This window comes from Chenopodium quinoa, unplaced genomic scaffold (genome assembly GCF_001683475.1).
Source record: "Chenopodium quinoa cultivar QQ74 unplaced genomic scaffold, ASM168347v1, whole genome shotgun sequence".
In the NCBI taxonomy this organism is placed as follows: Eukaryota; Viridiplantae; Streptophyta; class Magnoliopsida; order Caryophyllales; family Amaranthaceae; genus Chenopodium; species Chenopodium quinoa.
The window spans coordinates 429,882-446,676 of NW_018743977.1; the positions used below are offsets into that span (position 1 = coordinate 429,882).

Genomic DNA, 16,795 nt, shown 5'->3' on the forward strand with positions numbered 1-16,795 from the left:
AAGTATGCAGATCTTGCCATTCTGGCCAAGGATGAGAACAAGCCGAAGCCCGAGCCGTATGAGGAGTGGGCTAAGAAGGAGATTGAGGCCATGCAAGCTGATGCGGGCCCTGATGGGAATGAGTAGAACCAAGAGGAAAATCAGGAGAATCCTTCCTCAGAACCAGCCGCCACCGACGCGCCTCGCCCGCCTCCTCAGGCTTAAGCTTTCTTATTCTTATTCCCTTCTCCGGTCGCGCGCCGTGTATCTTTGTAATCTAACAATGCTTTCTTTTCTCTCGGATGTGCATCCGATTAACAATTTACTCTCGGCCTTCTGGTCGGCTTTGATTAATGATTATTTGCCAATTGTGTCAGTTTTGCAAGTTTGATTTCAATTTTTTACAACTCCGTTGAATTTTTGCATGTTGCATGTTTCCATGCGGTCATCCGAATGTCCTAGATATACTTGCCCCTGGGCGGATGTATGATATGCTTGGTTGATTATTATCGAATTTTAAACTGAGAGACATCCGTTTACCAGACATCCGGGATCATTACAAAAAATACCGACTGTGATTTACCTTGTAAACCAGTTCTGGCCAGATAGTTCAATATTAGACAGACGGGCATAGACCGTGTGTAGGTACTTTGAACAGAATCGACTTAGCCACTAAGGTTAGGCTTACATCTTTATATTAGTCGTCTACGGTACCTTTGGGCAACAGACGGTTTAATCCAACCAAGTCAACGGTCTCTGGCTGTATTGAAACAGGCGGGAGACAAGTTGCCAAGGCTTTAACTAATCTATCAAACGGTTGGGTTATCTTAATCTAGATACTCTGTTAGGCCGCTTGTATTTTCGTTTATAGAACAATGTACCACCCAAATGGGAGATGCTGTCCTCGACGAATTCACCCGGATGGGGTGTCGCCGGGTGGCTACTGTTGGAGTAGGCACTTATCTGTAATATCTGGCCATTGGCCTCCTGTGTTTGGTAAAAAAGGAAAGTCCTAGCCGCTTGGTCCTTGGACTTAGCTTAATATTGCTCACGTGGAAGCAGATGTAGAAAAAATTATACACACCCGTTTGCGTATTGCACAGACGGTTCACATATACAGAAAGCAAATAAATACGTTTGCAAACAAAGTTACTTTCATTGATATATTTTATTTACAATAATTTACACAAAATCTCAGAATTGGTACTTTTTCAAGTTATCCACATTCCAAGTTCTGGCTAGCTGCCTATCGTCTGGTGTCTCCAGGCGGTAGGTGTCGCCTCTAACTTCCTCATAGATCCGGTAGGGGCCTTCCCAATTAGGAGTCAGCTTTCCTTGCTCATAGATCCGGTAGGGGCCTTCCCCACAAACGGCGCCAAATGTTTCGAGGTATTTTGTGTCCTTCGGGAGAGTTACAACACCAAGCCTGGAATCCATATGTTTGTACCTGCAACACAACGGAGACTCCGGATGGGGGAGTTCCGCCTCCAACGATCAAGTTAGAATCGGAATGGATTCTATAATAAATGCGGGAAGTAAATGATCTCGAATTACGAGATGGGGAGTAAATGATCTGCACTTAGTGTGCTCAGTTGGTTGGTATTAATTGTGAATGGTTTAAAATAGGGAAACATCTTCCTATTTATAGGATCTGAAAGCATGTGCCACGTGTCCAGAGGAGATTGGTCCTTATGAACCACTCTAAAGATGCCACGTGTCACCCTCGGATTGGGCCACGTGACATAAGGTATTTTTACCCTAATCAATTTGGATTTTTTTAAAGGCTGATCCTAGGTTGGCTAAGGCATCTACTTGTGTGTTATGATCTCTGGGTATTTGTTTAACAGAGAAATTAGTGAACTTGGATACTATGGATTTGGCTAGGTCTAGGTACAATATCCATCTTAGAATCTTTAGCTGCAAATTCGCCATTCATCTGACTTGCAACCAGGAGGGAATCACATAACACCTGCAATTTGGAAGCTCCAAGATCCTTTGCTAGGTTCATTCCTACAATCAAAGCTTCATACTCTACTTCATTGTTAGTAGCTTTAAATTCGCAACAAATACATTGTACCATCATGTCCCCTTGTGGCATCTTCAGCACTACACCTAGACCGGCTCCTCGAAAATTGGATGATCCATCTACGCACATATTCCAGGTTCCCGGGCTTGTAACCTGGGTGACATGCCTCACCTCTTGTTCTTCTTGTTGCTCTAGGTTGGGGCTAAAGTTAGCTAGGGCTTGTGACTTTATTGACGTTCTAGGTTCATACTTGATGTCGAAGCCACTTAGTTTGATTGCCCATTTTCTCATTCGACCTATCAAATTTTGGTCTACGTAGCACAACCTTGATGGGGTAGTTAGTTTTCACCACTATTGGATGAGTTCTAAAATAGTGACGCAATTTTTTCGAAGCTACTACTAGTGCTAATACCAGTTTTTCAAGTGATGAGTATCTGGTTTCAGCACTAAGGAGAGATTGCAGGTGATTGCTGAATTTCAGCTTCTCTTACTAGGACAGCACTTAGAGCTTGGGTGCTAACAACAAGATAAAGCTGCAAAGACTCTCCCTCGGCAGGTTTGAATAATAAAAAAGGCGACATTAAATAGTGTTTCAGGTCCTGAAGGGCCTTCTCGTGGTCATCAGTCTAATAAAAACCTTTATTTTTCTTTAAAACATTATAAAACAGATGACATTTATCTGACAACCTTGAGATGAACCTATTTAATGTAGCTACTCTTCCTGTCAATTTCTGAACTTCCTTAATATTTCTAGGTGATTGAATTGAAGACTAATAATAGCGCGTACCTGGTCTTGGCTAGCTTCGATTCCTCTTTGTGTGATGACATAGCCCAGGAACTTACCTGCAAATACTCCAAATGAGTACTTGGACGGAATCAGCTCCATTAAATACTTTCTCAGCACGTCAAAGGCTTGGTTCAGGTGTTCCACATGGTCAACTGCTTTCTTTGGACTTCACCAGCATATCATCAATGTAGACTTCCATGGTGTACCCTAGCTGGTCTTTAAACATCTTGTTAACCAATCTTTGGTAGGTTGAATCGTCATTCTTCAACCCAAAAGGCATCACCTTGTAGCAGTAGATTCTTTTATCTGTCATGAAAGTAGTCTTCTCTTGATTGCCAGGATGAATTAGGATCTGGTTGTAGCCTGGATATGTGTCCATGAATGTGAGTAGCTCGTGCCTAGCTGCGGCATCCACCATTGAATCGATGTGAGGTAGTGGGAACGGTTCCTTGGGGCATGCTTTATTCAAATCTATGAAGTCGATGCAGACTCTCTAGTTTCCATTCTTTTTGCTGACGACAACCACGTTAGCCAACCAATCTGGGTACTTGACTTCCCTTATCTTTCTTGTATCTAACAGCTTTTGCACTTCTTCATTTATGATCTGGTTAAGCTCTAGTGCAAAGTTTTTTCTTTTCTGCTTTATTGACTTCATATTAGGATCTACATTAAGCTTGTGAGTGATGATTTCTGGACTGATTCCTTTCATGTTCTGGTGAGACCAAGCAAAACAATCTGAATTCTCCTTCAAACACTTGATGATGGCTTCTCTCTGATCTGTAGATAATGCAGCTCCGATCTTAACTTTCTGATGTGGCTTAGATTCATCCAGCACTACTTCATCTAGCTGCAGCACGTTTGGTTGCTCAGGTGCTAGATTTTGTTGTAATTGCTTGATCGAAGGCTTTTGAGGTTTCATGGCAATCTGGTAGCATTCTCTAGCTTGCTTTCTATCTCCTTTAACTACTGTTACCCCCCACGGACTTGGAAACTTCAAAAGATGATAATAGGTCGATGGGATGGCCTTCATTTTATGGATCCACGGGGTTCCAACTATCACATTATAGGCAGTCTTACAATCAATCACATAGAACTTATGCATCATGTTCACACCCTTCAGCAAGGTTGGTAGCTAGATTTCTCCTAAGGTGTTCATGGTTTCACCACTGAACCGGACCAGCACTGTAGATCTCTTAGTGATATTTGATTCCTTAATTCTAACTTAATCTAAGGCATCTTTGAAGATTATATTAGCTGAGCTTCCATTGTCAACCAGTACTCTTTTCATTAGGCAATGACCAACATAGAGGGAGATACCAGACAATCATGATGCTCTGGCTCGTTGAATCTACTTTCATTGAAAACTATGTTCATCTCGTCTAATGATTTTTCTTCATGGCTGGGATAGGTCTGAGGAAAGTAGGAAGCTGATGTGCCGACCCTTGCTATCTTCTTTGCATTAGAATAGGTCATTCTGCTTATGCTTGATCCTCCTGCTACAGCGCTGATCACTACGCTAGGTGGAGGTGAAGCTGGCGAACCTGGAAAAGCCTTCCTCTTGCTTTCAGGCACCTTTCCTTTCTTCCCTAAGAGATCTTTTAGGTCCCTTTCTTGAGCAACTAAGCTACCGCTTTCTTTAATCTGTTACATTCATCGGTCCTATGCCCATGGTCCCCATGATACTAACACCATCTGTCTTATCTTTCTGGTGGTCTGGCTTATCACTCTTTCTGGGCTAACTGACAAGTTGTACGATATCTTTTAAAGCATTGACTACTCCTACCACGTCCACATTGAATCCGTACGAGTATACGACCGGATGTCTAGATGATCTTTTGGTTCCGGCTTGCTGGAGCCTTCACCTGCTTTTGGATTTGACACACTGCTTACATGATTTTGCCTCGGGTTGTCACGCCATTTACTTTGCCTGGGACCAGAATACACAGTCGATCTTCTTGCGACTAGGCCCCTTGCTTGCTAGTCTTCTTCTACACGAATCTCAGCCATTGCTCTGGTTCTAACTTCTTCAAAATAGGTGCAAGGATACCTAGTCAACTCATAATACAACCTGGATTGATAATTGAGACCTCTGCGGAACGCTTATATGGCAGTTGAATGATCGTAGTTTTTGATGTTGACCATCTCTCTATTGAACCTGTCCCGATACTCTGTGGTTGTTTCATTCTGCTTTTGGACGACTCGGTATAGGTCACTACTCTGCTTCTCCAATCCTCTGCTGGTCGCGAACTGCTGGTGAAACTTATTCACCAAGCTGGAGAAGCTACTGATAGATACAGGCTTTAGGTTGATTAGCTATTGGAGTGCAGGTCCAGATAGAGTAGCGCTAAAAGACTTGCACATGCATGGTGGGTTCAATAAGTTCCCACGGAAATGATAGCTGCCACATTTTTTGCTTGTACTAGGCCACATGGTCTTGAGGCTCGGTGGTCCCATTGTACATCTTGGGGAATGCCAGAATGTTCAGCTTCGCGGGAATCCGGACTCGCGCAATTTCTTCCGTGAAGGGAGACTCAGCAAATCCATCAGGGGATTCATAGGCCACAGGTTTCGGTGCACCTGTCAACCGGGTCAAGAGCTTCATCATTTTCCGGTTCTGGGCCTCGATGGTAGCCACTTTCTTGGCCATAGGGTCAGTGTCTCCTCCACCAGATTCTTTCTCAGGTTTCTTGTACCTATCTTCCTCTCTATCAGATTCGTCGGATGAGATCAGGGAGAATTGGGGGATATCTTCAGTCCTGACCCTTCTTTTCTTGTTGCTCTTGACAGATTCAAGCTCCTTGTTCAACTTTTCCAAATTAAAGTATCCTGGTGGGATTGGGATTCATTTTGGAGCTTCTGGCTATGCTCTCGGGTAGCTCTTAGCTCTTCTCTAGTTTTCCGCAACTACTCAAGGATCTCAACCATGGTAGGATCTTGCTCATGGATCTTAGCCATGGGGAATGGAAATGATAAATCGAATGAAATGAGTAGGGTGATCTAACCGTGTCACCACAGACGGCGCCAAACTGTTTAGGTCAAAATTTGATTGCCAGATAAGACCAGGTTCAATTATATTACAGCTAGACTAATAGATATGCAAATGATGATGCAGGTTCAAAGAATGGAGATGAATGACTTAAAAGAAATGAACAAAGGGGAAAGGGAGAAGAAGAGGCGAGATGATGATGTAGAACCCTAGGAATAAGGGATAAAAACTGCGGGTGGCTATGAGTCCACCAATCTACTAGGTTAAGAATTGAATACAAGTACAATACAAGTTTAGAATATGTTTGTAATGTAACGAATGATTGTTAACTGCTATGGAATGTAAAGCTCAGAGATTGTATGTTGCCTGTTTACAATGATTCTTGCTATATTTATAATAGAAAAGCCTTTTGAAGCTCTGCAAAGGCTCCCTTCCTGATTCCATGTAATTCGAGGTTAGTTTCTAGATTCTGTTTCGAGTTTCATGCCACATTCTCCATGTTTTATCCGTTGTGGTTTGACTTTTTTTTGCTAACAGTTAGTTGTAGCTTACTGGCTCCGATTCTCTTAGCACTCTTTTTGACTTATTTAAACTAGGATTCTCTTGGAATATTCTTTGGAAAGACCTTCATTTAACTTCCTTTGATTTCTTGAAACCAGTTCATTGACTTTGGAGCAACCTGTAACCTGCAACCTGTAGACACATGAACTCGTAGCAATAATTTAGGCGCAACACGGTGTTAGGTTGTTTATAGGGATCATATGATTAATGGAACCCGAACATCAACTAGTATTTGTTGGATGATAATATATGTACGTTAACTTTATAGAGAATGTAAAATGAGCTTGAATAACCTACTAATATTAAGGGGAGTTTAATTGATAAACTTACTAGGAAAAGGAGGTTTCATTTCAAAATGAATTGGTAATAGAGAGGTAACTCCCCATGCTTATTAGATAACTAGATCTAGCTATACATATATAATGCATGTGATGTGTGGTTTTCACCAACCATTATAAAAGAGTATTATATGACTGCAGGTAAAAAGTAAGGGCTATTAGGTTATTTAGGTATGTTAGGAGGACACCAAACTCTTTAAGCTAGAGTTGTAATCAAAATAATTTTCTCATTAATTTATTATGGAACAACTCAAATGCGAACAAGGTTAATTAAGGGTTTTGATCAATAATAAGTAGGGTTAACAAACTAACCCAAAAGTTCAACACGGTAAGTACTATTCAAAGACATGAGGTGAGTTTTGAGTTTTTGGGTTGTGAGGAAATGTAGCAGGTGAGCAAAAAGAGGTTCACTGCAAAGGGGGCATCCCAATCCGAAACCTAACCTCAGCCTACTGTGCACAACATGGCCTACTCGTGACCAAGGTTCGAGGTTGTGTGAAGTTGCGTAAATTTTATATGGATATAGATTTTATGGTATTTACATTCATATATACTTGTTATAGAAGATAATTAGTCGGAGAAAGGGTAGGATTTTATACTCTAATAAAGAGATAAATTACAAATACTCATGTTTCTAGCTTAGAGTCCTTGACGGGTGAGTTGTAAACTTGTAATTCAAGGGATATTGTGAAGGTTGTTAATAATTATTAACTAGTTAGTGATCAACAAACTATGGTTTTCCATTACTAGTTTGCAAAGAGTTTTTTTTTTTTTTTTTATTTTTTTATTTTTTTAATTTTTTTTTTATGTAAAATATCGTTTGCCATTGTCTTTTATTTCCTAAGGGGCCGTTTGGTTCGCTGTAATAGGGAAAGAGAATGGGAATGATTCCCTTTGTAATTGTTTGTTTTGCAACTTTTGTCATTCCCTTTCTCCATTTTTATTTTTGGGTTTACCCATTTTTATTCCACCCCCATTCCCCACCCCCCTACCTTTACCATTCCCTTTCCCTAACCACCACCATACCCACATCCCACCAACCTCGCCGGATGGTCGCCGGCTCTCCCTGACCTTGGCTCCACCTTCACCGGCTCTCCCCGACCTTCGCTCCACCTTCGCTGGCGATCCCCGACCTTCGCTCCACCTTCGCCGGCACTCCCTCGACCTCGCTGCACCTCCCCCGACCTCGCTCCACCTTCGCCGGCACTCCTCCGACCTCGCTGGTCGCCACCGAAATTCCAAACTACCAATTTCTAGAAAAAAAAAATTAAAATAATACCCTAAATGGTGGTGTTGTGGTGGTGGTTCCATGGAATCATTCCCTAAATTTCAAGGGTTTCATTTCATTCTCCTCCATACCCTTTCCCTATTCCATTTCGATTCCACTTTGCGAACCAAACGACCCCTTAATTTGTTTATATAATCTTTTTTATTGCTAGTATTTTAACTTCCACTATTCTCAACATCAATGACTATGTTAGCCAATTGTAGGGTCCATTTAAAGTGAGTCCCAAAGGCATACGAGCCCATTTGCAGCATTGTAGGGTCTTTGCCAATGCCCACAATAACATGTTATTCGATCTTTTGATGTTTCAAAACCTATCACATTTAACGTACACAACTCATTAATGTATTTAGTGATGCTACCAACTCTTTGGTGGCTATTGATTAGATCAGAGAACAAAAGGGTTTCTTATCTGCCAAGACTACTAGACTAGACCATTTCACATGGATATAAAGTTTATATTTAATTTTACGTACGCCATATGCAGAATTTATATGTAAATAAGTAGATAGTCCTTTAGGTAAATGTAAAAGTGTTTAAGATATTAATTCTCATTCGAGTTGAGAATAACAATTCCAAATTGAAGAGAGGAAGAGGAATATTAACATATAATTTTATTGGGAATATCACATAAACCTATTATCAGCTGGTTTTAAAGAAACTAACTTTGATAATTTTTTTTTTTTTTAAATTCTCTTTGGTAAACTCGAACTTTTGTAATTTTCTCAGTGGTAAACGTTAAAAAAAACTTATTATCAATGGTAAACCCTAACTATCTTTACTAATTCATTGGTAACATTAATGATCATTTTTTATTAAACTCTTTAACTATAGTTAGAGTTTTTTAAGTAAAAAAGTTATTTTAGAAATAATTATTTAAAATAAATAAATAAATAAATAAATAATAATTTTATTTTTCAAAAAAGAAATAATAATTTTTTTTTTAAAAAAAAAAAAAAAAAAACAAACCCCTTCCCCCACCCACCCGGCCACTCAGTCACCTGACTCCCCTCCCCCCCGCCAGCGGCGCTTGTCGGCAATCCTCAGGCTTGCCGACGACCTTCTACCCATTCCTGCGACACCCCACCCCCTCCATTCCCCAACCCCGATTCACATCCCTCCTCTAATTTCAGATGCCCTGTTCCAGTCTTCTATATGTATGCACCTTCGCCAAATTCGATCAATTCACTTCCAATTCGATCTTTCTCTCTTCGTCAAGATCTGATGCGTGGTTTTTTGACATCGATCTTCCAAATTAGGATTTGCAAGAGAGAAATTGGGGATTTTTTTAGGGTTAGGGTTTAGGTAGAAATTGAGGATTGGGAGGAGGGATGGGGAATCGGGGGTGGAGGGAATGGGAGGGGGAGTCCGGCAGGGGGGGAATTGGGGTCACCGGCGGCAGGCGGGAGTGGGGAGCTAGCCCCCGCCGGCCAGAGGAAGGGTTATCAGGTGGTTGCGGTGGAAGGAGGAGAAAGAGAGGAGGGTCGTGAGCGGTGATTTGTCTTGGTTGGTGGTGGTCTGAGAAGAGGTTGGCTTTTTTTTTTTTTTTTTTTTTTTAATAAAATAATTTAATTATTAAAAAAATAAAAGAAATTAACCATGGTTAGTGAGTTTATATTAAAATAGTTATTATCTATGGTAATCAATAATTCAAGTTTACCATTGATAATAAGCTTTTTTAACATTTACCACTGAGAAAATTAAAAAGTTTGAGTTTACCAAAGAGAATTTCCCTTGTTTTTTTTTTTTTTATTTTTTTTTTTTTTTAACTAGACTCTTGTCTTTTTTTTTAAAAAAAAATTGTTCTTGACCCATTCAATACATAATTGTTAAAAAAAGAGGGGGAAGGAGAGATGAAATTACAATTTTGTTTGACAAAAAATAGCATAGTTGAAGTTAAAAAGGCTAAATCAAAGATGAAAGGAAACTGTTTCTCTCTCAAAAAAAAAAAAAAAAAAAAAAAGAAAAGGAAACTGTAATTAATAAAATCTTAATGGTGGATCTACTCTAAGAAATAAACTAACAATTTATATGGAGTATATGACAGATATAACATCACAACTAACCTTCAAGCACAATTTAATACCTAGATCTACTTTCCCTCTTTGGCTCTTTACCATAAATCATTTTGCCCTACATAGTATTATTAGTCGAGCATTATTCAAATAATGTTATGGTCGTATGATATAATGATGATTGATGCAATGGCAACAATTAACCAAGCAAGTTAATTGGGTAACTTGCGTTGATAATCTTGTGCATGCTAAAAGCTTTTAATTTCCGAGTTGTAATATTTAATACAAATTTGTACATTACTTGTGATTAATGAGCTAGAACAAGTTACTTGTACAATCAAATCTATTATAGATCAATACATATATAGGTCATAAGGAGTAGTTGTTGATTAATGTTGTTAGTCTCTCAAAAAGTGGTAAATTAAATTGTAGTAGTAACTTTTGACTATCTTATCGTTAATGCTTTAAATATCACCTAAAATAAATATTTCGTTTGGAATATAATATCAGGTTAGTCAAATTACGCTGTGAGTAGCTTTTTCATCATATCTATTGTTTGCTTGGCCCCTCACTCGAACCACTTTTTACAAGGATATTGCTAAAACACCTCTACACATATACTTGCGGTTTAATTCGCTACAAGTCGGAAGCTTATCATTATATGCCTATAATAACAACCCACATTGACATTCCATCCCTAATTCAATAATGACCTCAATTTTAAGTTATTTAATTTAAATAATCCTATTCAATTCGTACCCCTACTTTTGCTAGTAATTAGGAACTGCCATCTTTGATTTGTTAGCTTTTCATAGTTTAGAAAACTAGCGTTGTTTATTTGGTGCCTTGATACCCTAATTGATAGCAAACTACACATCATAGAAAAACGACACCCTCTTCTACAACTAACATTAAGCCTTACCTTAGCACATTGCTACTTATTACTTAATTCGATTTATCGATCCTTAATATCTAAGCCATTAGTTAAAATGGATTTTCATTTTCAATTATCTCGTGATTAATCACCATGCATCAACACCGAATAGTTGTTCATTCTAGAACTTTTATAAAATTTGTGCATCTGCTTTTTTCATATTTGTATATGATTGATAATAAGGACCTCTGTGTTAATTAGTCGCATAAGATCTAGACCTTAGTAATACCTCACAAAATTTTATAAGAACAAGTCACTTCAATGAGTCCGAAACTAGAAAACAAAGAGAAAACTTTTCGTTGTAAGTTTTATTATCATTGAATGTACTGCCAATCTTAGATGCACTTTTAATATTTAAGCGTACTTTTTCTATGTACCATATTTTTGATTGTTTATATGTCCTTCTTGGTCCAAATTTTATAAACAAATACGTACTCCGTTAAAAAAAATTAAGTATTTTCATCCAAGAACTTATGTACAAATTATAATATACTTGCACAAAGTTAAAGAGAAATTAAATAAAGCAAATAATATAATAAAACCCATTCAGAATCGAAATTTGATTCATTTGATTGAATAAAAGTTGAATGGTTACAACATTATTGTAGTTCGATCAATCCATAAAGAAGGACGACAAACAATGCATGCCTAATATAACAACTTTTCATGCCACTTTAGTTTACTAATTTTGCAACCTAAATATAGATGATTACACTTGAAAGAAGATAGCACCAAAAGTGCATATATAGCTAGAAATAGTAATATTATGACATCAATCTAGCAATTAATTAAGCAACCAATGCAACACTAAGCTAGCTAAGGACTCTTAGCAGCATCAACAGCCAAGATGGTGCTAAGGTTCATGGGACTCATATGGTCGACGGACCCGATCATCATCTGTTGGACAATGAACCGGTTAGCCCTTTCAGTAGGATGGAATGCATCCCAAAATGCATAGACATTTCTATCAGGGCACACATTTGATGCAACTGTGCATAGTCCTAACCCATTGTAGGGTCCTTGGCCACAACATGCTACCTTTGATGTTTCAAACCCTGTCACAATTCAATAATTTACTCATTAATGCATTTAATTTGGGGTAGAATCACCAACTATGGTGGCTATTTATTTGATGAAAAAAAAGGTTTCTTATTTATCAAGGTCGTGTCAATAAAATCGAAATAGTATGAAGCAATCACGATCAAATTATATGGAGTGTTACATTTATTTACTGGATAATTTACGTCATAAACTACTTATCACACATAAACATATGATGGATTTATAATGTTTTTCTCTAATATAATGTAGTGAAGCGTGATCATATTCATCATTTTACTTACTTAAATGGGTAATCTATCAACTGCATAGAATTATATATTTATTTTATGATTACAATTCTAGAAAAAAAAATTAGAATATGCATTATATAAAAGAATGTTATTACTGGTAAAATTTACCAATATTCCCTCATAAATGATGGTTCTTCATACTATACTACAAAATTCCAAAAAGAGAATTTATTATTTATAACCACTCCCATCAAGTGTAGGCTACGTAGCCATTAGTCTTTCCATAACTAACCCTATGTGCCTTTAATTTTTTAGCCCTACATAGAACAATGCTTTAATATTCTTATGATAGAAAATACAAAAGAGAATTAGGTATTTGATCGGTTGACAGTGTATTTAATGCTTATATCGGGTTGAAACAATAACCTGAAACAAAATAAGTAGATAACATTATGTGATAACGAAACTTACCGAATGCTTGAGGATTTTCAAGGAAATTATTCAACATTCCCCCGGTGTTGGAGGCAATAAAAACATCAGAGCCAATTTCGCTGTTTAGGTTTTGAATCATTTGGGTCAGCTTTGGGTTGAAAAGGGCACCGGCTCGTTGCGGGTCAGGGGCACATTCGCCATTTCGACTACCTTGTGAGGCTAACTCACCGGGGACACATCCAATTGGTCCAGTTCCAGTAACCAATACTCTCCTTGCTCCCAATTCATAAAGCCTCTGTGTATTTGTGAACACACAAGTTTAGTAGATCGATAGAATAATATTAACTTAACTAAAATTACTCATACCATCCCTTGGTATAACAATAAATATTGCCTAGTAAAAATAATCACTTGATAATACATTATCAATCTACCATACGTCCATACATAGTAAATTGACAATTTGTCACGTGCATTATTGAAAATTGAATTCTTTTCGTTATATTATGAATAAAATAAATAATACAGAATAGCGGACAATTATTATGATATAAAAACTTACATTTAAAACCCCTTTATACTCCCCGACGACATAATCAACATAGTCTTCAAGATTGGGGAATTGAAGACGCCTAGCCGTGATTGGAAGGAGGAAGTAATTGTTGATAAAATCATTGCCACCAAGTGTAATTAGCACAAGAGCTCCATTCACTCGGCTTTGTGCTTGTTCTTCTCCAATTAGCGCGGCTAATCTTTGTTGGTATAGCTCAAACAACTCCAATTGACGGCCTATCCTTATAATGTTTACCTATAACAACATTCCCGATATAGAATAAACAAAATAATTATTAATTATCGAACCATATGCGAAAATGTCACTTTATTTATCCAATTAATATTCGCAAATTAAACATCAATTTACACAACATTTTGTGACATATTTTTCATTTGGAATTGACGTCTTTTGAGATTGAGTGAGTGATCAACAAATTAAGGGATTGGTTGATGAGTCGAAATCTCATCTTGATGTCAATTTTGTCACGAGGTCAAAAGCTAATCTAAAACAATTAATACAGAAAGTAAGAAATTAAAATAACGTGATTACTAAATTATTCCTCATGTCTCGAAATAATAAGTCACATATGATTGGTTAATTATACAAAAAATACTAGTAGGAAGGCCGCCGTCACTTTCTAGTGCTACATATAGAGTGGTATAGCCGTGATAAATGGATATAAATAAGAAAGTATGTGATGATTAAAAATTTGAGCTATTACCCTACAACTAACTAGAATATATCACCAAAATTATTATTATTGCACAACTTTATTAGGATAGATTCATTTAATAAATGCAATTTTGGTATATATATACGAGTTATTATATTAGTCTATTTTATTCTGGTGAGATGAATGTAATTGCCATAATGTCCCTATTAAATAGCTAGCTAAAAAAAGAAGCAGCAAAGAAAGTAATGCATGAAAGTTACGTATACTGATATTATTATACGTACAACACATGCACATGATACCTAAAATGAAGATTATTGTCTATCAATAAATAGCGAGCCATATAATTTGGACACATTAAGAGAAATGTACTATTGTGCATTTGTACAATAATTTCAGAGAGCAAATGTTTTGTTAAGAAACGTTAATTATACAACTAAAGACATGCACTCGGTACTCCTCTATTTATGATTAATTAACGGTGTATATTTTTCAGTCTTTTGAAAATGCTAGTGTATTAGTTATTTACATTTGACAATGATAGTGCATTGATGTTTATAATGGACAAATAATATGATATGGGAAAAGTTTGTTTCGTGGTTAGATAGTATCCAGTGAAGAGATCTAAACTTACGAATTGGATGCCGGTGTCGTTTAGAACCCCAACTCCGGCAGAAGCAAAGTTCGCGCCAACCAGAAGCCTTTCTCCGGTGAGCTCAGGGCTCAAGATGGGCAATAGTGGCTCTGTTCCAATTTGCTCACCTAATATGATACAATTCCATCAACCACATTTAAATCAATTAAGCATTAATTTAATAATCATAACTGCTCCTACTTTTCCTTATTAAAAAAATTGTAATAAGGTCATATGATATACATACATTGTACGTATGGTACGTAATTAGAATGTAAGATGCTACTTTTGAACAAGATTTAAAAAGTTTATATAATTGATGATGATTATAAAATGTTGTAATTATAATACTAAAATATATATGACACATTTTCCCTATATATTAAAACATTAGATTAGCCTTATTCAATACTAACAAAATCATCATTATCGCCGTATTGATGCATTGATTACATCCAAAGGAGTGAAAAAAGAAGGAATTAGTAAATTCACTCAAAAAATAAAAATAAATAAATACATAGTAATAGATTTTTATTATAATTTTTATACAAGAAAATAATTGTCATTTTATATATAATTACTCCATATAATTAATTAAAGCAATAATTCTAGCTTGATAATTAGTTTATGCATTCGTATGACACTCATAAATTAAACTAAAAATTATGAAATTAAAGCTCATGCTATAAACTTGTATGATGGCTACCATTTTTCTTGAGTAACATCAAAAAAATTATCAACAATATTTATTTATATTATTTTTTAGATATGAAAGTTATACAAGGGTAATCATTGCAAATCTACGTTGGGAAGATATCCATTACAAACAAATTCAGAATTTTCTACTTAGAAAAAGATGTTTCAATTATTTATTTTCTCAAAAAAAGACCTTTAAATTGTTGGGGGGACCCCTGAAAAGCCCATACATGCAATGCAATGCTACTTTGGAAGTCTTAAAAACGATAGTTTCTATATAGTACAAGTACTCTTTTAGTTAAATGATGACTTACAAATGAGATCCGGGATGTTGAGGCCATTGGAGAACCGGCCGGTCGGTCCATTCGGAGAGTCAATCCCATACGGTGGCCTATCGGCCCTAGCACTAGTGATCAAGTAGTTGTTGTTACCATTATCGACTAGTGAATCGCCAAACACGAAAAATGCTCTTTGAGCTTCAACATGAGTTGAAACCAAGGTTAAAAATAATGTTGCAATGCACAACATAGCATTCAAGGACATAACCCTAGAGAATGAAACACCACAATGCATGGCTAAGCTAGCTAATTAAGCTACTTTAACTTTGGAGTAATGTATAAAAAAAAACTATATAGTATAAATATGTAGTAATGTATAAAAACTATATAATATAAAAATGTAGTGTTGAAGTGTGGAGTAACACTATGAACTAAGTGGGATTTTATAGATGAAAAATATAAGAAATAGTAATATCAAAAGTATGGGAGACCTATTAAATGGCCTTCTTCTCTACCACCTACGTAGTTGTGTAATAGTGTACTAACAATGCCAACAACTTCGTAGCAAAAAGGGGGGCGAGAGAAATGAAAGAAAATTAAATTAATAATAATAATAAAAAAAAAGAGTAAACAAATTATATTGCATGAAATATTAAATGATAAAGGTGGTCAATTATAGGTATATAGCAAATTGTGGACATAAATAAGTGTTACAATCTTGTCATTTTAATGCTGTTATACTTTTATTTGGTTATTTTCTTACTAGCTTTCTTCAAAGCCATTGATATTGTAGTACATAATAGTGATATTGCATTTACATATATACCAAAATTATTGTGACCAAAGTAAAGGTAACTTTGAATATAACATTATCACTATTATGTACTACTATTATACCAATGGGTTTGATAATACTTGTAGTACTTTGTAGTTTGTATGTGTCAAGGTGTGGTCCATGTGTTGAGTTCATGTAAGTATGTATTGGCTTGTTCAAGTTGAGATTCCCTTGACACTAATTTAACTTGTGTTTTTAGCATGCTCTAATTAATTTGTGGAATTTTTTTTTTCAAAATCTATCTATTTACTTGTGTTCATCATTTGTTTAGCATGCACTAATATATAGGCTTGTTTAACCTTGCATTAATTTGTATATTGAATTATAAATAAAATTGTTTAAGCCAAACCTTTTCATTGTGCTAAAATTAGCAAAAAAAAAAATTGGGTGAGTCAGATTCACGGTGAGTCCAATATATCTAACATTAATAATCTAATAATCTAATAATCTAATGTCAGATATTAGATTATTAATGTCTAAAAATGTTT

The 16,795-nt window shown here is 36.4% G+C and overlaps 1 protein-coding gene across 1 annotated transcript; it reads right to left on the reverse strand.

Annotated features, from left to right (window-relative positions):
• Positions 1–11,444: 11,444 nt before the first annotated feature.
• Positions 11,445–15,891, reverse strand: LOC110689657 (GDSL esterase/lipase At4g28780-like). Its single transcript, XM_021866423.1, has 5 exons — positions 15,509–15,891; positions 14,499–14,626; positions 13,198–13,443; positions 12,675–12,930; positions 11,445–11,966 (listed from the first exon to the last, which is right to left on the reverse strand). Exons 1-5 carry the CDS (start codon positions 15,765–15,767, stop codon positions 11,728–11,730), a joined length of 1,128 nt encoding a protein of 375 aa, XP_021722115.1. The 5' UTR covers positions 15,768–15,891; the 3' UTR covers positions 11,445–11,727.
• Between the last annotated feature and the right edge of the window lie 904 nt (positions 15,892–16,795).

What these genes read in the sequence shown, in the direction of transcription:
- LOC110689657 (XM_021866423.1), bottom strand. Translation starts at nt 15,767, where the DNA reads ATGCATTGTGGTGTTTCATTCTCTAGGGTTATGTCCTTGAATGCTATG. An exon ending in AGTATAAAGGGGTTTTAAAT is followed by an intron (nt 12,931 to 13,197) that starts GTAAGTTTTTAT and finishes ACAAATACACAG; the next exon opens with AGGCTTTATGAATTGGGAGC. An exon ending in TGAAAATCCTCAAGCATTCG is followed by an intron (nt 11,967 to 12,674) that starts GTAAGTTTCGTT and finishes GAATTGTGACAG; the next exon opens with GGTTTGAAACATCAAAGGTA.